The 24808-nt window shown below is 35.7% G+C and overlaps 2 protein-coding genes across 2 annotated transcripts in view; one reads left to right on the top strand and one right to left on the bottom strand.

Annotated features, from left to right (window-relative positions):
* Positions 1 to 24808, top strand: part of LOC125226868 — a 162004-nt gene that overhangs the window by 17703 nt on the left and 119493 nt on the right. The gene's annotated exons all lie outside the window — the stretch shown is intronic.
* On the bottom strand, positions 17460 to 18827 carry LOC125226869. Its single transcript, XM_048131023.1, has 2 exons — positions 18270 to 18827; positions 17460 to 17525 (listed from the first exon to the last, which is right to left on the bottom strand). The coding sequence occupies exons 1-2, from the start codon at positions 18641 to 18643 to the stop codon at positions 17519 to 17521; spliced, it is 381 nt and encodes a 126-aa protein (XP_047986980.1). The 5' UTR covers positions 18644 to 18827; the 3' UTR covers positions 17460 to 17518.

Below are 24808 nucleotides of genomic sequence, written 5' to 3'. Positions count from 1 at the left end.
GCCCCGGCAAGGCCAGAGGTCGTAGGTTCGAGTCTTGCCGGAGGTTGGAATTTTCCATTTAAAAATTACACTTTTTCTATTCGAATATCGATTGTGTAGGTCTTAGTACCACTCGCACCAACGAAAATGCCGATGGCCGATGCTGATGCCGAAAATGGTTCATTTTATATGGAATTTGACAGGTGACATCCCACTAACCCTGAGTTAAGTGGTTGGTGAAAGTGGGCCTAAAAGCAGTAAATGTCTGTATGAAACATGATGTCTAAAATTAATTAATCGCATTGTTTTCACGTAATTTAATTTATTTTAGTACCTATAGATGTTCGAAGAGACAACCGTTACTCGGACGTACAATATTCAACAAGTTGGTACACTAATACGTTCACTAATATGTAAGCTAACGTACAATATTTTATTAAGCACATATTGCGTAATTAATTGCCCTATTACTGAAAACTCTTCATTTGAATTTTTCAAATGTATGAAAGCAGTTTTTCTTTATATTAAAATCGATGACATGGTTACTAAGAACAGATCTTCGTATGTCATAGTTTCAGACTTTCTCATACTAACCGATTTGAATGAGCCACCCTGTATATAGTGTGAGATTCAAGTATTAGAGGTATATATATTGGGTTGGTAAGAAAGTAATGAGCGATCGATTGAATTCCACATAAAATTTTTGAGAGAGTTCTAGAATCTTCTATGGTCGAAAGTATATAAAGGGCGAGTCGCACAGTTTCTCGTCAGTCATTCACTAGCTGTCGCCGAGCTAATATAAGGAAGAAAATGGACGAATTAAAAGTGCATGTAAGGCATTGCTTACTATATGAATTTCAGTCTGGCCATTCAGCCGCCGAAGCAGTGCGTAATATATGTCAGCGTGTTGCTCCTGAAGTTGTGTCTGAGGCCACGGCGAAACGATGGTTCCAGCGGTTTCGTAGTGGCGACTTTTCATTATCAGATCAACCTAAGTCTGGTCGACCGGTGAAGATTGATGTAGCCAAATTAAAAACCTTAATTGAAGGAGATCCGAGGCTAACGAGTCGTACTCTTGCTACCGAGTTAGGCTGCTCTCATGTCACCATAGAAACACATTTACACGAGTTGGGAAAAAACTACAAATACAGTGTTTGGATACCGCACGAACTTGATAGAGATCAACTAAACCGCCGTGCCGATATCTGCATACAACTTCTGTCTTTTCGCCGCACATTCAACTGGTTGGACCATCTTATCACTGGAGATGGAAAATGGGTCTTATATATAAATCACACACGCAAACGTCAGTGGCTAGCTCCAAACAAAAAAGGAATAGAGGCACCAAAAACAGAGCCTCACCCGAAAAAAGTTATGCTGTCAGTTCATGGTATTATTCACTGGGAACTCCTACCAAGTGGAATGACTGTTACCGCATCAGTATACTGTAATCAGCTTGAAAATTTAAACCAAAAAATCTGTCAGAATCGTCCACAGCATGCTAAAGTTTTTTTCTTACACGACAATGCTCGCCCACACATTGCAAAAGTGACTCGGCTAAAGCTATTGGAGCTAGGTTGGAAAGTGATACCTCATCCACCGTACTCTCCAGACTTGGCACCTACGGATTACGCATTGTTCAGATCGCTAAGCAATGCCTTGAATGAAAAAAAGTTCGATGATCAAGCCCATCTACGACAGTACATAGCTGAGTTTTTTGAATCTAAACCTAAGAACTTCTTCGCCGATGCTATTCATTCTTTACCAGAACGATGGAGACAAGTAGTAGATAACGAAGGCCGTTATATTTTTGATAAATGATTAAAATAATAAATTAAATAAAAATTACAATATTGGTTATGATTCGCTCATTACTTTCTTACCAACCCAATATTTTTTTATATTCAGGATTTTTGTATGTAATTGGGTCAGTGGAATATTTTTATAATCACTTGTAGCCTGATATAATCAGAAAATTTTACGAAAATATGTATTGAAAAAAGGACCTTGTTTTGGCATCAGGATAGTTTTTATTTAATTACGTAAATTATTAAGAAACAATTGCCCATATTTTAGCATCACAAATTTGTGTAAGAAATTAACAACTATACTGTTACAGCACTACACAATACACTATGATCGTTAATTGACGTAACCATATCTGTTTCATTTTAAATGAGCATGGTAATACAAACAAGATACAACTAGCAAATACATGTGTAAACAACTTTTTTTCTATTTATGGAAGCAATTACAACGGTTAATGTCGGTTATTGCTAACTGGAGGTACAGTACAATTATGTTATATACCTTTCACCTGTGCTCCATAGGGTCTGAAGTGAGGTTTTCATCACGAAAGGTGCCAGATTAAATTCAAACAATGCAATTATATCTCATGTCACCGATATGACACCGACAGATCAATATCGCATCTACACGACAGACGACTTTGTTCCAATGTTCCCGTCACACGGCTCATTTTAATAAATGGCGAAACAACAGTGAATTAAAAGGTAAACGTAACTCCATAGTCTTATAATATCACTTTACTGACCATTGATCAGCTGTTTATAGGCTCCTACAGAAAAAAAAAGTTTGATATCTTACGGAACCCTAGGCGGGCGAGTCGGACTCGCGCTTGAACGTTTTTTTTGTTATTTGTTTACGCATGCGAGAAAAATAAATGGCAACATGATATCAACATTTGCGGTTTCCTTATGTCGAAAATTTTATACTATGTTTGTCAATAAATATATAAAAAAACTAAATGAGAGCATATATATTATATAATACGTATAATATAAAGCATATGAGTACCTACTAGGTCTTCGTGAGAAATAATATGGAACATTTCTTTTACGTGACAGTACTTATAATATATCCTCTTGAGCCTTAAAAAACTTAACTGTTATAAACTGTTCTTATTTTGTGATACATATAATATAGTATTTTATGCAATAGGCGTTTAAAGGAGGTCAAAAAAGACGAGTGGCGTGGGTAACAATTTGAGGCGAAGCGGAAAATTGTTATTAAAACGCCACGAGTATTTTTTGACTCAGTTAAACACCGTTGCATACAATACTTTTTTTACGACCATGCACTTAGTTTTTCATTGTTTTCTTGAATAATTTTCGTGAAATTCACGCACGACCCTGTAAATGACGAATAACAGTTCGGGAGTAGAAAAAGTATATATGTTTATTAATTAAAAGCTATTTTAATTACTAATATGTAAGCTAACGTACAATATTTTATTAAGCACATATTGCGTAATTAATTGCCTTATTACTGAAAACTCTTCATTTGAATGTTTCCATTAATTCCACTAGACAACTAGCACGGCAGTTAGGCATATTAGCAACTACTACTACACATTTAGCAACTTTACAAGTATTTTCATTTACCTCACAAAGTGTCTAATTATATTTAACTTGGCAGAACAAAGAACTGAATAAAAACTCCTATATACCTATAATTAATTTAATTAAAGCGTTTTCAAGGTTCTTAAAATGACGAAATTCTCGTTACAAACTTTTAGTACGTAACTTGTATAAAGTAAATCTTTATCTTCAATAACTTTGTCCATATATTCAATTAAATATCGCTTCTACGCATTTTGAAGAGTAAAATAATAATGACGGGGCTATGTATCTTATTGGAATTTCAAATTTTCTTCACTTGATCCTTTGCATTGCGATTGTTTACTTTGCGATCCCAAATAATACGTAAGTGCCTAAATCTACATCCAATTGCGAATATAATAAGGGCCCTGTAAAGCCGCCAGAAAAGGAGGGAGGCCTTTTCTTAAGCATGAAACTTTGTGATAATAATATACAGGGTGTATTTTGATAGCGGGTCAGTGAGGGCCGCTACCAGATCCAGTGCTGCTATAGTATGAATTTTCTGAGATGAACTTTTCGCTTTAGCCGTAATCTGTTAAACAAAGGCCTTTGTTTCTATTATTGACGGCGGCTAGCTCCCCGTTTAAACGGCACGTGCTATAGTCTCAGTGTAAGTTCATCTCAGAAAATTCACACTATACGCGAAAACGGTCTTAGAAGACCTTCCATCTATTTCAAATTGATGAAGATTGGCATTTACAGGTTTTAGAAAAAACATACAGGGTGCGAGAAAAAGGTCATTTTTTTTTCATTTTTTTTTCGTAGACCTTACTATTAGCACAGAATATATAATAGTACAAGTACAGAAGGCCCACTGCTTTGATGTTCCCGAAATGCCGCATTTTTAAATACCTATAAAATTCTTACAAAGAAACGAGCCGCACGTGCGCGGCGTCCGGTGATAGGGTTACCAATGGATCCAAACGAAGTAATACTCACATAAAATGTTATACTATTACATTCAAGTCTTGGGTACTTTCTAGGTATATATGCTGTAGTTATATATGTTTGTTCAAATTCCAACATCACAAGCCTTATTGAACTTTTCCGTGGGACAATCGATAGTAGATCTGTGTAATAATGTCTTATGGCATTTATTTTATTCAATATGTCTATTTAACTAAGTATTATTAGCCATCCCACACGCGGACATCGCTTAAAAAAACTCGCGACGTAAAGTAACAATAGAAAGTGCGTACGTGCATTCCGTGAGAACGCGCGCCACCCCTGAGTAGGCCGCGAACTCGCGGCCGCCAGGATGTACTTATAGCGCGGCGATAGAATCGCGGAGTGAGCCGCCCCTGCTATTAGAGACTACCCTAATACCTTAATAAAACATATTTTTCCACTTTTTATTTTTGTACTTTGTCGGCGTGATTGATATAAATATTGGTACCAAATATCAGATTTCTAGTAGGGATGTACCGACTATTGATTTGGCCGACTAGGCCGACTACCGACTAGTCGGCGCTTGGGTGGCCGAATAGTCGGCCGACTAATCGGCTAGTCGGCCAGAACATCATTTTCGATAAATTCACATTTTGAATGTCATTTTTGGTCCTTCGTTCGCGCTTTTCATGATTTTTTAAAGATGTTCAAAGGTTCATGACAATATTTTTATACAATTTCCATTTTTAACAACCGGCTTGGCTTAGTGGGTAGAGTAGTGACCCTGCCTATGAAGTCGATAATCCTAGGTAGGAAATTTATTTCTGTGGTGATAACAGATATTTATTGTTTTGGCAAAAAAAAGGAATTACTAATAGCTACATAATACAACCATAATTTTCAGCTGGTAATTTAATTTTGTACTGTTTTTCTATCACTAATGAAGTGCCGACTAATCGGCCCTTTTTGCCGACTAGTCGCCGACTAATCGCCGACTATAAATGTGGCCGGATAGTCGGCTTTCCCGACTAGTCGGCGACTAGTCGGTACATCCCTAATTTCTAGTGCTAACGGTCAGACGGACGGACAGACAGACATGGCGAAACTATAAGAGTTCCTAGTTGTCCTACTTGACTACGGGTCCCTAAAAATGGATGCTGTGCCACATTGTTACACTTCCATAATAATCAATGTCTGACCGTTTCCGCCGGCCCTATGTTTTACCAGAAAGTGAACACAAAACAGTATAACTTTCCTTTTAATTTGTATGCATGACATGATACTCAGGGAACTACTTAGTAATATCAATAGTTATTTGTTTTACAAGGGGGCAAAGTTGTTGTTTAACCGCACGTGCTAATATTGATACCCAAGCAAGCGAAAGATTCCAATATTGAACCGCGAGCGTAGCGATTGTGGAATCTTGAGCTTTGCGAGGGTTTCAAGGCACTTAAACAAACTTTGCCACCGAGTGAAACACAAAATTTTGCAACCACACCAACATGAACAAAATACTGACTACAAAATATCAAACTGAATCAAATCCATCAATTTATTCAATATTTATGATTCAAAACTATCATTTATAGGTAAATTCTACCAGCCATCTTAAGACATCAAGTTAAAATTTGTATGAAATTACTTTGCACTCTTGTGGATAAAATGCAATTTTGCTATCTGTTTTTGAATAGCAAAGTAAGTGTTTACCAGTTGGTGTGGTGAAAAATATTTTGTAAGCAGCCACTCAGCTAGACCAATCGGACGGGCCCAACCATCCGCCAGACCGACATAAAGTTTCGCTATCAACATTAGTATAATTGTGATAACCAAAACAACTAGAAAGTTGAATTCTGTACATGAATAGGTTGTTAAAAAATAAAAGTCTAGTTTCTATGGAATCAACTTATTTTTTGAGTTAGGAACTTAAAACTTATTACAAAGATAATAAATAGAAATTGAAGAAAAATAAACAAAAGTAAGGTAAGTATAGTAAGGTTTTTTGATTTCAGTACCCCATACTTTTTGAATTGGGAGAATTTTTTTTTTACTTTTTCCATCATAATTATTTTTTTTCACAACAAATTATAAAAAAAAGTTTTGATATGTAAAATTTGAGCTCTTTCTAACGATACCCCACTTGACCTAGTAACTTGACATTTACAGTTTGCCCCCCCCCCCCCCTTCCATTTTGGCCATTTTCTATAATTCAAATAAATGTTTTTAATAATACTTTCAGTTTGTAGAAGTTAAAAATGTTCATAACTGTTCCAAATTTAAAATCGATAGTATAAGTAGTTCTCGAGATATTCAGAAATGTGACAGACAGACGGAGAGAGCGGGATCATAAGGGTTCCTTTTGTACCTTTTTGGTACGGAACCCTAAAAAACAATTCTGAATACCCTCAACACCCTCATTTCATTATACAGGGGTGGGTGAAACACAAAATGCTGCTGATTGTTAAATTATCCGAGGCAGTCAACAAAAAGGCTCTAAAATAAGATTATCTTGGATTGTATACTCGTACTTTGAAAGTAGTAAAGGCCAAATGATCTAGATAATCTTAGCACGTAACTTTTATTCTATACCTAAAATAAACTTTTCGAGAAAATGAGGGTTTTATCGCACTTTTAAACATAAAATAGGTACTAGTAATCAACTGTTTATATTATACTTTCAGACTTAGTTTCTTTTTTTTTAAACATAATAGGTATTATATATAGACATTATGGTGCAAGTAAATACCTGCCGCGTTAGACAGGTAAAAATAAATTAATAGTATAGGTTCATTACGATACAAATGCGGAAAAGAGCATTCTTGAGCTTACCGTGGGACTCAGTCAATCTGTGTAATAATGTCCTATAATGTTAAAAACATTTACAAAAAAGAGGAGGGGTTTTTGCTTCGCTCGCATTAAATTCGTAAATTGTGGAATGCTACATATAATTTTTCACCCCCCATTTTCGGGAAGTGGGGGGTTAGAAAATAACAAAAAGTAACCTATGTCACTCTCCATCCCTTCAACTATCTCCACCTAAAAATCACGTCGATTCGTCGCTCCATTTTGCCGTAAAAGAAGGACATACAAACAGACAGACACACTTTTCCATTTATAACATTAAATATGGATAAGGAAGTTTCTTGGCAACGGCAAAGTAATTTCACGCAAATTATGACATGAATTGATTTCTTGAATTATATTTATTTATTCATGTTCATGTGGATTTGATAAAGTTCGATTTTGTTTGATGTTTTACGCCGGTAATACTGTTTTTTCCTCGAGTCGGTAAGATGCAAAAAAATAAATATGTACCTACTACGGTGGCAATATTTATTTCACGTTCCATAAAATACTCGCAACACTCAAGATTCTAAGAATTTTTAAAACACGCTCTCTTGTTGGGGGCCGTTCAAGTATAAATTCTGCTTACGTAATATTTGAAAGCCCCCTTGGACACTCTGGGAATTCCGGCAACGTTCAGCTCACAATACTACGTAGGAATTATTATGGTTGGCACAACATGAAGTCCCTTTGCGTTTGCTACTACAGATAAGATAATTAGGTCAAAAAAGAGCGTAAGGTACATAGGGGCAAATCTCGACTGGGGGGCAATTGTAACTAATCCATTTTTTCCATTACTACACTATGATGTTGAGTTCTACATGTATCCACTGAACATGCCTACCATATATACAACTGTGACAACCGGTGGACACTCTATTTAATAATGCAAACAGTGTAAAACATGGAAAAAATGGACCAGTTACATTTGCCCCCCAGTCGAGATTTGCCCCGCTGTACCTTACACCCATCTTAAAAGCCGGCAACGCACCTCCAACCCTTCTGATATTTCGTGTGTTCATGGGCTGTCGCCTGTTCATGCTGATCGCTTACCAAAAGGTAGGTTGTACTTGATTTTTGACAACCCTAAGTCGACCCTATATTTTTGACAACATCGACCCTAAACCAAGCTGTTAAACTTCGTTTTTGTATGAAGTGTCCATTCTGTACTATTATTTCTTCTGTGTTCATGTTTGGAACTTTTCACTTAATCGGCTATGGTTTTAAGCACAGACAGTTATGCAACAACTTTGCCCCCTTTGAGATAGGTATATTACTTACTTACTCCAACTGAATGGAGCCATATTAACCAGGGATTAACTGGGATATCGTACTTAATTATTTCACCGACCCTTGTTTCATCATAATTTTAGTACCAATTAAACTTTGAACCAATTCACAATTTTCAGCGCCGTACTTCCTCACGTACAAAAAACAAACGCACTTGCGCAGCCCATGCATATTCATATTCATACCGCGCGTTCACTCGACAATGCTTTTATTTCGATAAAGGAAATGTTGGCTATTCTCTCTCCAAGCACAGTATAATAAAGAGTACTATCGTACAGTATGGTCACTTCCGCTCCCCGCTGAAAGCGCCGCCCACCCCCTCTCGGTTACCTCGCAGTTACCGCCTGTCAAAAACGCGACCAGTCGACCGGTCATATTTCACTCATACAAGCATAGTACGCGTTCACCTACACGAGCTTAGAATGTGTGCTAGGAACGCGCCTCTTTCATATATTTGATCGCCAGTGTCCGAGATGTGCTCCAAGTGTCAACAAGCCTATTCATACTTGGAAGATGAAGTACGTGTTCAATAATGGGACTGGACGGGACTCGGTGTTTTATTTTTACCTATTTATATGAATATTACCTTTATACTACATTTTATTTCAAATACGTTACACAGTATTACAGTAAAAACCAAAGTACTGAGTAACTAAAAATACATAAAAGCATAAAAAATATACACATAAAAGTAAGAAAAAAATAACAAAACAAGAGATTAACTAGATTTAGGTCATGACGTAACGTCGAAGCTTCGTTGCCTTCGTCTGTCAAGGCGTAGAATTCGGCGGCAGGTTGCCCCGGAACCTTCGAAAGACTACACCCTTCGGCCAGAAGTCTGCGCTTGCGATGGTGCGAAACATACCAAAATACATATCAAAATATAAGCTTATTATATTATTTCGCTATATCGTTGTCGTAATACTGAATGTATATTCAGATACTTAAATTTAGATACTTATATTTAGATAACTTATATATTTAGATAACTTATTTATTTATTTAATCTTTATTGTACACAAAGAAAGAAAAACTTATAGTACAAAAGGCGGACTTAATGCCAGACAGCATTCTCTACCAGTCAACCTATATATTTATATATTTAGATAACTTATATTTATTTCAGGTACTTATATTTAGATAACGATCATTCGTAAAAAGAATACATGATTCAGGGAGAAATTAATGCAATTCGTCAAAATATTCCTTTAGGGATTAGATGTTTTCCAGGGACTTGGATATGTTTAGTGCAGGTACAGTCGTCATCAAATATATGGGAGCTGTCAAAGCTCTCAGGAATATCGGAACACACCTATATTGTCAAGACGTTTGACCGCGCGTTCTGAGTTTTAGCAGCTCCGATATATCTGACGGCGACTGTACGACTATATATCTCTGTGCAGGTATTTTAGTGTTTAACACAATGTCCATACTTAATATTATAAATGGGAAAGTGTGTGTCTATTTGTTTGTCCTTCACGGCAAAACGGAGCGACAAATTGTCATGATTTTTTAAGTGGAGATATAGTTGAAGGAATGGAGAGTGACATAGGCTACTTTTTGTCTCTTAATAACGCGAGCGAAGCCGCGGGCAAAAGCTTATGTATAATAAAGAGTACTATAGTGATGGTTTAACTGTGATGATAATAAAAATATTACTTATAAAACATTCGGAGAAACGTAGAAAATTGCCAATTAACAGACAAATGATATTCAAGCAGCAGCAATGTCATTTAGGAGGACTAGTCTAGGTTAGGCATTTTGCGATCACAAATAAATTAGTCGATTACAAATAGCATCAATCGGCAAGAATAAACAGTGTTCCCCGCAGCCGCCATTTGTTCTGCCGCCTATGTTTGCCGACTTCATTAATTAGCGAAATAGCGACGAAGCAGTTTGAATCGGATTAATGTTACGTCGAGGTTTACCCGTTTTGTTCAAAATCGTCTTGTAAACTCTTTCTGATTCTTAATCTTTTAAGCCTGTAGTAATTTGTTCTCAATTAATATAATGGAGTGTAAGATTACAATGAAAAAGTAGTAATTGAGATTTGCATAATTTAATGCGACTGCAAGAAACTGACACGGAGATTATGATTTTGTATTACTTATTAACTACTATAACGTATATAAGTTGGTAGGTATCAAATTGTTACCAAATACTAATTTCGACGACTTCTGAAAATCATATCAATTATTGTCTTCTTAAATAAAATAAAATCAATAAAGAGGACACCTTGCACAGATTAACTTAGCCCCAAACTAAGCAAAGCTTGTACTATGGGCGCTAAGCGACGATATACATAGTTATATAGATATATACATACTTATATACATAGAAATCATCCATTACTCAGGAACAAATATCTGTGTTCATCACACAAATAAATGCCCTTACCGGGATTCGAACCCAGGACCGCGGCTTAGCAGGCAGGGTCACTACCGACCGATTGAGCCAGACCGGTCGTCTTGTACCTAATAATAAAGATTCGCATGATCTAATATAACTGTCAGTCAGCTAATAAATGTTACGGCACCAGTATTCGTAACGAGCCCCGTGTTTAAAAAGTGTATGTGTGATGTTGTTATCTTTATACGCAGATAAAACGCATCATCTTCCGTTTACGAGCGACTTCTGCGCACCAAGCAAACTATCATCACATTAAACGAGCAACAAACAACAGTACTTTTAAAAATGAGCATTATTACGGCATAATGTTACGGTGATAAAATAATAGCAGCGTTTCAGACGCGAATCACAGGCGTGAGTTACGACTGAAGTAATAACTCATAATGAAACGTTTTATTCAGAATCTAGCGTCACTCGGCAAGGGATGCTAATTGGAAATTAAACGAACTTACCTGTAAGTGAAGTTCTATTTCAATTATATTAGCTGCACAAATTCCGAAATGATATATATTAACTTGTAGTACGCCGTAGTACATACAGCCCCTAGCCATGATATTTAGAGTAAATATTAAAATTTTTGAACGAAAATTCAAAAAACGTTGCGTCACATTTCCGAACGGCGCGTCTCCGTCACGCCGTTCGGCGCTACCAACTTCATTTAGTTTAGAGTGATATACCAGGACATATAACTTCACTGCCAGCGACCCGCTAGGCGATCCTCAATCGCAAGATTACAGAGCGGGAAAAAATATGCTACATAATAGCTACATAAGTATATGCTTATCTTGTAACGCGTAACTCGCGCTGGCAGTGATATGCCAACTGATATAAAATAATTTGGCTAACAACTCAGCAAAGCCAGCCTTATCCTAAACTTTGTCAGGGATAGCTCCGGGATCCCTGGTTGTCTAGGACAACGCGGGTCCTGGGCGGGAGGGTTATCATTTCGGAATTTGTGCAGCTAATATAATTGAAATAGAACTTCACTTACAGGTAAGTTCGTTTAATTTCCAATTATTATTACGCTGCACAAATTCCTTCAATGATATATATTAACTTGTAGATGTTTAGAGATATACAAAGTTTATTTCTGGCTTTGTATTAGGTATACAATGTTAGCCTAGCAAAATTATGTTTTATGTCAAGATTATGTGAATTTTTAACACGTGATAATCCTTAATCACTTAAATTTCAAATTTCTAGTGATATCATCATTTACCAAACATTAATAAATGTATTTAAACCAAAGGAAATCCTTCCTTATTAATATTCATCTAGTACCATCTTATAATACTTATGTTTTATAACTATCACAATCAGCAATGATACATACTATCTTTGTTTTTAAGAATTAACAACTCAACAACTATAGGTACATATAAACAAGTCTTCGTAATATATTACTGCTTACAATTTTACATTCATTGTTAATTGACGGAAACACTTGTTTCCTAACTAGACATCGATCATCGATGCTCTATCAAAATCAATTGTAGACACTAAGGGCCTATAAATGGGAGGTGAAAATGGAGGTGTCAATACCACTATCTTATTTACTTAATCCACCTACTAATCTAAGTGGTTTCTCATAGGCAATAAATAGTCGTTCACACCTAGAGATGGGTAGTGAGTAAATACTCAAGAGTAAATATCGAGTAAATACTCAGTATTTACTCAAAATACCCGTATTTACTCGTTTTTACTCAAATTGATGGGTATAAACTATTTCGCGTGCTGAAATGGAAATACAAATTAGAAATATTGGTGTATTTTGTTATCGACTACTAAGTTAAGTAATCAAATTTATATTAATTTTATTTTAAAGACGTGCTCTCCATACATGTAACTATTTTTCACAAAAATAAAATTCAGAAATTACCAGTGTGTTATACATCATCTGATAGGTCTTTAAAAATTAATTGAATGTTTCTAAAAAGTTTTTTAATAATATGAACAGTTTTGGAATAAAACGATAATTAAGGCCGAAATAATGTTTATACCTTTATAACTTTCGAATTCGTTGTTGGAAAAATATCCAGAAACCGTCAAATTATTGGCCATATAATACAAAACACAAAACTAGTACTTTAAACGTCACCAGCTGAGCCATTTTTGAGTTTTCTTTAGAAAACCCTTAATAAAAGGTCGTAAGTGCCACATTAACAATCACTTCCGAACGTCATGCCGTTATCTAGAACATCAATTTCATTGAAGTCTCATACTTTTACTGTAAATACCTGCTTTCTTAAAACAAAACTGCTAACTAAACATTATCACTATTTTTTTCTCACAAAGATTACCTTTTTTTCGACAAACTAAGACTCCCATAAGCTTCTAATAATATAAATCTCATTTAAACATGTCCACACAGTTAAAATAAACACGACTAAGTACTTAAATCTCATTTTTTAAATTATTTTTAGGTAACAGTTTATACTCACCCAAATGAGTAAATACGAGTATTTACTCGGTGCTTTGAGTAAATTACGGGTAAATACTCAGTATTTACTCACCCCTACCCATCTCTATCACACCCACCCACAGAACACCCCACTAGAAGCCAAATGCAAGCGATATTGTTCGAGACGCAAATCACCAATCCTTGCGGGGTGAGGCGGGCGCGCACGGTGCTGCCATTGGTCGTTTCAAATAATGGCGCGCCTTTATGATTAGATGGGAATGGGACATGTCTATTATAGACAATGGTACCGGTACCAGTACTGTGGTGAATTTGTTTTGCAACAAATTATAATATTATAATTAAATTATAATAAGGCCTAGTTACCCTTCGGGTTGGAAGGTCAGATGGCAGTCGCTTTCATAAAACTAGTCCCTACGCCAAATTTTGGTAGTAGTTTCCAAAGCGGACCCCAGGCTCCCATGAGCCGTGGCGAATGCCGATGCCGGGATAACGCAAGGAGGATGATAATTGTGATAGCATCTCAATAAAAATCATTCTAGTAACTAATAACTAAACTGTGCATTTTTACTTACGTTTACTAAGTTAAATAACCAACTAAATATTCTAAACTAATCAATGAACTAAATACCACTACAGACTCTACAGATTCTAGATAATTATTCACTATTACAAATCTGCTTTCTTTTATATTTCATAAAATGGTAGCACATGGTACGAACGGCAGTACGAAGTTCCCGCAACAGACATAAACTAACATGGCCCCATGCCTAGTCGTTTACGTGAAAGGGATAGCATATCACATTGTTAACTCGGTAAAGAGGGATGGACGCGCCTCGGCGCCGCTCAGCACAACCATATTGACCAGTATAAATGAACTCCGCGGACAATAAACAATATTCAACAAAATAATTAATTTGACTTAACTGTGGAATGTTGTTCCATCTTTTTTACATGTAGAAGTGTTAGAAGACTTGCCACACCACTTTATGCTGTAAGAGACCATTGTTTGCAACCAAAATTGATTATTTAAGATTTTTTCCCGAGCGGACACGGACACTGTTAGCGGGTCGTATACTTGGGCGCTACTGATCGGTGTCGCACGCGTTCAAACTTTTATAAACCTGATTTGTCGTATGCTTGGTGACCGCGAGTCGCCCTGTAAGGGCCATCTTGTTGTATTGATCTGTGCACCCACCACATATAACTATGTTGTTATGCACTCGTTGATCCGTACAGCTACCTACTTTAGAAGTTTTAATAAAGTCTGAAATTTTTATAAGGATCTTTTCAGGATAATGGTAAATAGTATTACATAACTTTATCAAGTACAGATTTTGCACTCCGTGTGCTGTGACAATTGCTAATAGGGTGACTTATTTTTTACTCGGATATTTCACACACTTGTTGACAACGTTGACAAATTGTTTAAAACCAATTACGTCTCGATATTTAGGTTATGGTGGGTATATACGAAAAAACGCACCTTCATAAAGCGTATCACGTTATCATCTGATGAGATCTTTTCTCTCAATAAAAGCACCAAAGCAGATGTGCAACAATTGACACTTTCATACCCAGCTAGCTAGCTACCTCGTTACACAATTTGTTAAAACCTAGTATTTGTGGAATAGATGTCTTAAAACAATTAATATTATTTTCCACAAAACATATTACATAATATTTAATATGTAATATGCTGGTATATTAATGCCAGCGTGTCAAGTACGTGTGATACTGCTTGACGGTGTTGGGCGCGAGGGACTGCAGCATGACGTCACCGCCGCCGCCCCCTTCAGCGCCAGCGCTGCCCGGAGAGCCCCGCGGCAACTAGGATAACACGTCGCTGAAACTGCTGGTTGCTGGAATAACATATATATAAATGAGAGCTGGGGCCCGATTCTTTGCATTTGACTTGACAAGTTTTATAAAATTGAGCTTGCCACTTGGTACAATAACAATACCTCTTGATTTTTGTAGAATACATAGATATACATATATGTTTTAGAAAAATCATTTACTTTAGGTATTAGTGTGAATGGGGGAAATATCGTAGAAAAAATAGGGTGTCCATGAAAAAGTGAATGCATTTAGCATTTGCGCGACTAGCAGATAAGTCTATATCCAGATTTCTAAAACACTGCAGAACACCCTCTAAACATTCATCATTTAATTCACATTCAAATTCCGAATGAGCCTTTTTAGATTCCCTATCGGCTATCACATTACGTTCGGATTTAACATATGAGGCAAATATTGTGGTATTCGTAATATGTCTATCTTCACATTCACTCCACTGCCAAATTTTGCCTAGCAATTGATTTAAGGTGCAGGTAACATGTCCCCCCGGGCGATGAATATATATGAGATAACTGTTGAATTATCTATTCTTAAAAGAATCTCACAGTCAGATAGGATCAGATCAGAACAAAATGTCTTTAAGGATAAGAAATGCGCTATAAGCTCTAGATAATTTATGTGATGTTCTCTCTCAACATCATTCCATAACCCGGCAGCTGTCTCCCTACCACAGGAGCCGCCTCAACCTGTCAATGAATTATCACTATAAATTTCTCTATAAATAAGATTTATTACACTAAATTTTGCATTTAGCCTCATTTATAGTTCTTGCCACCATTCTAATTCATTTTTTACACTAAGCATATAAACATAATGAAATCATAATTGTCATTATTTTTTCTTAAATATGTATATTTTTGTCTCTAGTTATTTTGTATACATGTAGCCATATTCAGTGGCAGGACAAATAGAGACAAGCAAGCCAGTTAAACGGGCAACATCCCTAATATAACAATTTGACAAGTTTATAAATAAATTTATTTCTTATTTAACTTTAGATTTATTCTTATCTGGTAAAGAAATATGCAATTTCTTAGAGTCTAATATGAAACCTAGATATTAGACAGCATATCTTTGTTTTAAGCAGTTTTTTCTTCCTTTAAGCCCCAGATAGGAAATGATATCAAATGTAACTTAGTGTACTATTTAAACATTCGTCGTGAGAACTTCCTAGATAGTTGCTCATTATGCAACCTTTTAGATCTTATATGTTTCATGACAGGTCTGAGTAGTCACTGTACATATAAGGAAACATTTAATTCTAAGGGTAAAACTTGAAACTGAAATATTTCAGTATTGGACAAGAAACAGGTATTTCCTATATTTATGGTGTATATGTATATATATATATATATATATATATATATATATATATATATATGTCAAAAAATAGGGCATCTTGAAAATCTAAAGTGCTCATGAAGCAATTTTTGTGCCATTAGTTTCCTCCTGAGTCCTGACATGTAAATTAATAAATTCAATTAATTTTTTAGATTCTTTAAAAAGTCAAAATAAATCACTAATCTCCGTATGATTCTGCCACAACAATATTTTAGACACATATTACTTTCCACAAGAATTACAACTCACAAGGTAAATGTTTTACAATACCTTTTATTAACAGTTCAGACATAAGTGTTTAGTAAACACCACACTGTCAAAATCAGAGAAAGATATCAATTTAGGAATAACTGATTGTAATGTCATAAATAAAAATGAGATTTTGTTCCCAGATGGCCAAGACCAGACCCTTGGGTCATTGGTCATATTCTGCCAGTGCGCCAAAAAATATTTAATTTGATCGCAGTAACTTATACCAACCTGATCATTTAACAGCTATTGTAATAGTAATATTGCTGAGTGCGACACCTCCGCTGATGATGTGGCTTGGCAGAAGAGGTGGTGTTGTTATGGTTTCCTGTGGTACAGCTTCTGACCTTGGGCTCTGGGTATGTCTCTGTGTTATTGGTTGGGCCCTTGAATTTGTATCTTCTACTAGGTTATATCTTCTTAGGTCTCTTCAGATCTTCCCTAGATTATTCAATGGCATTTAAAAACTTTTTAGCTATGTTTTCTCTAAAAACACTAGTCAACATCACAATATTTTAAGGTCCCACATACCATTTTATTGTAAAGACCCGACGTTATAAACATCCTTTTAAGTTGTAACTCCCTGCGTCTCACAAAAGATGACCAATTCATTCAGCAAATGTTATGAGGGCCAAGCCAGTGGCAAATAATGCGCTTGAGACTTCAGATTATTTCTGTTCTATGGCTTTATACTTTGTAACTTCTGGAGCAGGATGTTTCTTAGTTGACTTGTCCTTTCTTTTCTTTATTTATCTCTTTGTAAGCTGGAAAAAAGGTTTTTGCCAAAAAACAACCTGCTCAAGTGCCTCACCGAGAGGTTAAGACTTCATCGCTTAGATCTTCAATTGCTGAAAAATAGGAATAGCATTTTAGTGCACTTACAAAGCAATGAGACAGCCTAGGTTGGCATACCACTTTTGATTAACTCTAGGATAAAGAGCTGTGCCTAGCCGAGCACGCCACAAAACCCAGTAGATATATCCAACATAATCCAACAAGAAGTTTGGACATCCACAGCAAGTAGCAGTAGGTTTGAGTAAAAAACTCAGTGCTGTCGGCAAGGAATGTGTCTAGTATGACAACACCACAATGCCTAAGACTGCTGGCAGCGAACGCACCTAGTATAGTACGCCAAGATTGCCAAATGCAGTTAGCAAGCGGAGATACCTAGTCTAGTATTCCAATTTTGCTCAGCACAACCTTCACACATAGTGCCAGATGCAGTTAGCAAGCAGAGATACCTAGTATAGTATTCCAATCTTGCTCAGCACAAACTTCATACAGTGCCAAATACAGTTAGCAGACAGAGATACCTAGTATAGTATTCCAATCCTGCTCAGCACAAACTTCAAACACAGCGCCAAATGCAGTAAGCAAACGGAGATACCTAGTCTAGTATTCCAATTTTGCACAGCATAATTGTTGTTCCATGGCAGTATTGGCAGTGCAAGGTGTAAAATTCATGTGCATGACCTTCAAAAACATACAACACCAACATCTCACTAGCGGTCAGAATGCGTTTAACAAAGCACACACCACTGTCACCTCACAAAAATATATTAGAAGTTTGAAATTGTAAATTCTTTTCTTACCATTTGTGCTTCATTATGGAGGTCGTCAGAATCTCAATGACAACCAATGGAGACCTGTTACTACTTCTCGACGCCGCAGGCAGAGATGGTGATCTCGAATATAAGGCAAACCTAGGGCGCGGTTTGGATCTTGTAAGATAACGCAAACAATAAAGTCCGCAATGCCCGCGATCATGGCGGCGAGGGACGCCCGCGTTGATCGGCTTTCTTCTATCTTCCTCTCCTACTCTTCTTATTTTCTCGCCTAATTTATCAAACAGATTACTTTCCACACTGTCTAATTTTCTTCGATACATTATAATTCGCATTTTTTCCACTTTTATACGCAGAAAACACTTTAAAATTAGATGACGCGTAATGGCCGTCGGCTGCATGAAAACGACAATGAAGTTGGTAGCGCCGAACGGCGTGACGGAGACGCGCCGTTCGGAAATGTGACGCAACGTTTTTTGAATTTTCGTTCAAAAATTTTAATATTTACTCTAAATATCATGGCTAGGGGCTGTATGTACTACGGCGTACTACAAGTTAATATATATCATTGAAGGAATTTGTGCAGCGTAATAATAAGTATATTTATTCACAAAATTGCCGAGCACAACATGACAATTTATTTGTTTCATAATTTTCATGAACGTCAACTGTAATTTTTGTTGGAATCATTTCGGTAGATTATGGCTGTCGTCCACTCACATTACTCGTACACATTTACCATTTTGACTTTAAAGTGTGTGTGTAGGTAAGTGTGTTGCACTGTAGGTATGCACTGGTAGCACGGGTAACAATTGAATATGTGTTTTCCAACTGCTGCCACTGATGTATGTGCAATAAGTAGGATGACGGCTTTAGTGTTGCACGGACATTCAAAACAAAATAAGCAGTAATAAAGTAAATAACTATTTACAGCTAAGCACTAGGTACAACGTTGCAGCTAACCTTTGTTGTATAAATTGTGTGCTCGTGTAAACATGCATTTTTTATTACTTATATATGAAAATATGGACTGTAAAAGGTACTTTTCATGGCTATATCCATGGGTATTTACAATGAACAGAAATGTTAATAGGTGGGTATCGTAATCCAAGTACGGATTATACCTACTAAAACGCGTTACATACATACCAACCTAGTATTAAAAAGAGACGTTGTCTGATCATTAATACTGTAAAGGATTCGAAACGTTGGCATGTATAGATAATAACACGCAATGTAGTGTTTCTATGGTTTTATTTTACTTTACTTTACTTTACTTTACTGTACTTTAGGCAACAGAATCAATGTTTAATCATTGTTTACACTGTACTTTAATTTTATAGCTAACTTGTTTTTCTAACTTTCATGACATATAAAGGCAATACAGGTCTCCCGCGGTACAGGCCTAGCCTAGTGCGGGGACCCCTGGAAACTTGTGTTAACAATAATTAGGATATGCACAAATTGATGTAAATGTTACCTATCTTTTGCAACAAATGTCTTTGTGTTTATGTGCAACAATAAACGATTTTTACTTTACTTTTTATTTTTACTTTTTATGGTTTTATTTTAAAGGTACTATTATACATGTTAAAAATACTCTTACAATCAGTACACACACAATTCCTTGACGTCAGACTTGTAAACGCAATCATGCTGTCTGATTTGATTTGGCCGCGGTGTGCAGTCGCGCAGCCATATCGACCATCTGATTGACATTCGATTTGTTTTGTTCAGCCAGCGCCCATGACCTAATTTAGGATTAAAAATCCATACTAATAATTATAAATGGGAAAGTATGTGTGTGTGTTTGTTTGTCCGTCTTTCACGGCAAAACGGAGCGACGAATTGACATGACTTTTTAAGTGGAGATAGTTGAAGCGATGGAGAGTGACATAGGCTAATTTTTGTCTCTTTCTAACGCGAGTGAAGCCGCGGGCAAAAGCTAGTATCATATAAAACATACTCTTTACTGAATTGTACGTTAAATGCGACGGTCGTTAGGCTCATTAACATAACATTTCAGTAATCAGTAATTATTTATTGCTATCATAGGTATTTGATGGCTTGCAAAATTGTATGTAACCTCAACAGCCTGCAATGTAACTAAAATCGCATGCGAGTTCGCACGCCGTCCATGTCAGGCCTAAGAGTAGGTAAGCGTCAAGTATATCTTGGCACATGTCAAAGTAAATAATATTAGGAACTTTAGAAAGTAATCATGAATGTAATGATAGGTACTCTTGTTGAGCTATTAAATTTATTTCTTTTATAACGCAAAGTTAAAACACCAGTTTTTTTTTTAGAAATTTATTGTGTTAGATTCGACCTAATTAAATAACCTTCGTTTCAATAAACGGAAGACAATAAAAACAATATAACTCTGTATAAGATAAATACGAGTAGTAGTACAAGAATAATGGGGCGTCCATTAATCACGTCATACGTTTTTGGCTTATTTCAGGAATTTCCTCCCACCTGGCCTATTATCACTTGTATTTTTTTGCCAGCTTAAGTAGACTTTTTGGAATATATGAATCCTACGTCTACGCACTTAAGTACACGTGATGAGTACAAACTAAAAAATATCTCTGAAAATTAAATTCTCGAAACTCACTCTCGAAGACTCAAATTGTCGAAACTGAAATATTAAAAGTTTGAATATTGTGTCGAGAGATAGCAGTAAATGCACTGTGACTACAAGTTTTGATTTGACAATCCTCTATATCCATTCCATGTATCTTTACGTACCTAGGTAGTGTGACCAAATAATAACTGCACAATAACGCAATATTGAAAGGAGAACCCGTTAGATAGCAGTAAGTTTCATTTCTCCAGTCGTTAAGTACCTATAACGTGACTTCTACTTTCCGATCACGAAACTAGTGCATCCCGAAGGTAAAATGGTACGTAGGTACCAACACGCTCATCCTTAGGACTTACAGCTGTTACAAAATTGCATTTTTGTAGAAACTGCAGTGGTCATGACCTGGATCGGTTACTCTAGGGACAGGTGTGATGATAATGTTGAGTACGTATTAGCGTAAGGTACAGCGGGGCAAATCCCGACTGGAGGACAATTGTAACTGATCCATTTTTTCCATTATTACACTACTTATTAAATTGAGTTAATTAATAATACAAACACTGTAAAACATGGAAAAAAAATGGATCAGTTGCATTTGCCCCCCAGTCGAAATAGACTTGCTGTTTGCTGTAATATTTTCCGTGTCATTTTCAACGCTAGTACGTACCTATGCTTATCGATACTTGAGTAGAGTTACTGAATTAATAAAAGAAAATTGTACAAATATTGATAATTGGGTATTTTAAGAATGAAATAATTAGATATTTACGCACTTTGGAACTAAGCTGTGTTGAAATATAGAACGAACAATAGCATTATGATATTTAGGTGTAACGATACTAAACCGTGCGTTATTGCAATGGTAATTGCCTAGCTAATTTACCTTAACGAGAATCAGTAATTAATTTACTAATTGTTTTAAATGCCAGTGATTGTATTTTTATGTTCATATTAACGCTTAATGCAAGCATTAGTATAGGCATTGGCGCGACAGCTAGTTTAGTTATTTTTGTGAAATCGTATAAGTAATTTTTATTGTCCGGTTACAGAGATACTTGTGTCTCTAACTCAACGTGTTTTTGTGCGTGTTTCATAAGTATTTTATTTAACGTAAAAACAGAGAACTGGACATTTTGCGATATCATGAGTGTAAGTGAAGGAAAATATGACTCCAGTGGAAGCAGCGATAGTGATGATGAGTTAAGAATCGTTCGAGAATATAGACACAGAAAACGGGTATGCACTTGTAAATAAAATCTCATATTTAGTACATTACGATCAAGAAAGCGTACCCCTGAAATGTATGGGCTTTTTAGGCTTCAAACTAGATGGTGCTGTTTCGCAGCCTGAAAGTGGTCAAAATCATATTTTCCCCAAATATTATTGCGTGTTTTTATTTTTTATAAGAACAAATGACATATTTCTTTATTTTATTATCATGATATCACGTCAATACACATTTTGAAAAAATAAAAATTAAGGCATCGTCAGTGTAGTTGTGATAGTATTTAATAGGTGGCGCTAAAGAATGGAGGTACGATTCTTAGTATGAAGATTGTAAATCTTATATAAATAATCCTTGATTTAGACATTTTACCATTAGTACCATAGAGGAATAAGTAGTAGTTGTAAAGAATGTAAAGTAACTCCATACATCAGTAAATGCGAGCTATTTGTATAGGCATAGTTATAGTGACATCTAGCGACAATCACGCGTCAATCACGCGTCAACTACCGTAATTTTTTTTTTATATTTAAGTACTCTTTTGCAAAATTTTACTCAGGGTGCTCGGAAATATGTTCAAGTTAGATTAAGATCATTTATTTTCGAATATTTTTCCATTGTGATTAAAAACATTTTTAACCTCAGACGCAAAAACGACGAGTGTTATAAGTTTAACATGTGTGTCTGTCTGTCTGTCTGTGGCATCGTAGCTCCCGGACGGAAAAACCGATTTAGATTAAGTTTTTTTTGTTTGAAAGCTGAGTTAGTCGGGAGTAGAGATGGGTAGTGAGTAAATATCGAGTAAATACTCAGTATTTACTCAAAATACCCGTATTTACTCGTTTTTACTCAAATTGGTGGGTATAAACTATTTAGCGTGCTGAAATGGAAATACAAATTAGAAATATTGGTGTATTTTGTTATCGACTTCTAAGTTAAGTAATCAAATTTATATGAATTTTATTTTAAAGACGTGCTCTCCATACATTTAACTATTTTTCTCAAAAATAATATTCAAAAATTACCAGTATGTTATACATCATCTGATAGGTCTTTAAAAATTAATTGAATGTTTCTAAAAAAGGTTTTTAATAATATGAATAGTTTTGGAATAAAACGATAATTAAGGCCGAAATAATGTTTATACCTTTATAACTTTCGAATTCGTTATTGGAAAAATATCCAGAAAACGTCAAATTATTGCCCATAGAATACAAAACACAAAACTAGTACTTTGAACATCAGCTGAGCCATTTTTGAGTTTTCTTTAGAAAACCCTTAATAAAAGGTCGTAAGTGCCACATTAACAATCACTTCCGAACGTCATGTCGTTATCTAGAACATCGATTTAATTTAAGTCTCATACTTTTACTGTAAATACCTGCTTTTTTAAAACAGAACTGCTAACTAAACATTATCACTATTTTTTTCTCACAATGATTACCTCTTTTTCAACAAACTAAGAGTCCCATAAGCTTCTGATAATATAAAAAGTACCTACATGTCCAAACACTTAAAATAAATACGACTAAGTACATAAATCTCATTTTTTAAATTATTTTTAGGTAACAGTTTCTACTCACCCAAATGAGTAAATACGAGTATTTACTCGGTGCTTTGAGTAAATTACGGGTAAATACTCAGTATTTACTCACCCCTACCCATCTCTAGTCGGGAGTGTTCTTAGCCATGTTTCATGATCATCGGTTCAATATATCGTGGGTTTTTTCAAAATTTTAATTTTGTGGTTAGGTTATTAATATTATTTTTGCTACTATTGAGTTATCTAGTTCAGACAGTGAAATTAATGTATTTTAATAATTTTTCAATATACTTATTGTGAGTTAGGTACGTTTACGTATTAATAAATGGACACATTAAAACGAGCTCTTTAAATAATTTAAAAACATGTCCCTTTTATCTATTAATACTACCCAAGTATAAAAACCATCACGAGGTCAGCTATTTTATTCCCAGTAATGTGAATTGCATTCCTACTCAATGTATAATGTATGTATATCATGAATGTTAACTTAGCTTACTTTTCTTTAGACACGATTTAAAGAAAAATTCTAAGAAGCCAGCACATTCACATATTTATCTGGGTCGCTTTTGATTTTATGCATTAGGGTGTTTTACCTTTAGTTTTTTTTTTAAAGATTATTTATGAGACACGATTAATGTGTAGGAATTAATGTGCACTCGCACAGTACACTTCTCTCTCATTTTCGTCGAAACCTCATGAATGAGGGTGGGTGGTCGTGACCACCATTAGTCGCTGTACGTCGCAGTGCCCTCCACTCGGGCCGATCTTTTTTTTGCCTTTCTAAGGCCTGATTTAGACGGCGTGCGAATGCGAATTCGCATGCGATTTTAGTTACATTGCGGGCGGTTGAGGTTACATACAATTTTGCACAGCCATCAAATACCTACCTCAATGTAATAAAACTCGTATGCGAGTTCTCGTATCGTCTAAATGGGCCTTAAAAGACACAGTTTATGTGCCATTAGTGTGGCCGGGGACAAAATAACCATCTGGGAACGAAGAATAGGATTGAAATATTTGAAGAAAGACAAGTGAATTTAACAAGTTTGACTTGTTGCGGGTTTATCCGTTTGAAACAAAAGTATTTTAGTAAACGGAATAAATCACAATATTGATGATATGATACAAGAATTTGTTCGAACAACAAGGTCAAACTTGTTAAAGGTATTTGATTGAATCAGCCAAACCTATGTTTAAAACAATATGTG

The sequence above is a fragment of the Leguminivora glycinivorella genome, chromosome 6, assembly GCF_023078275.1.
Source record: "Leguminivora glycinivorella isolate SPB_JAAS2020 chromosome 6, LegGlyc_1.1, whole genome shotgun sequence".
Classification (NCBI taxonomy): Eukaryota; Metazoa; Arthropoda; class Insecta; order Lepidoptera; family Tortricidae; genus Leguminivora; species Leguminivora glycinivorella.
Note: the sequence above shows the minus strand (reverse complement) of the source record. Positions and strands in the feature narration are given on the sequence as shown.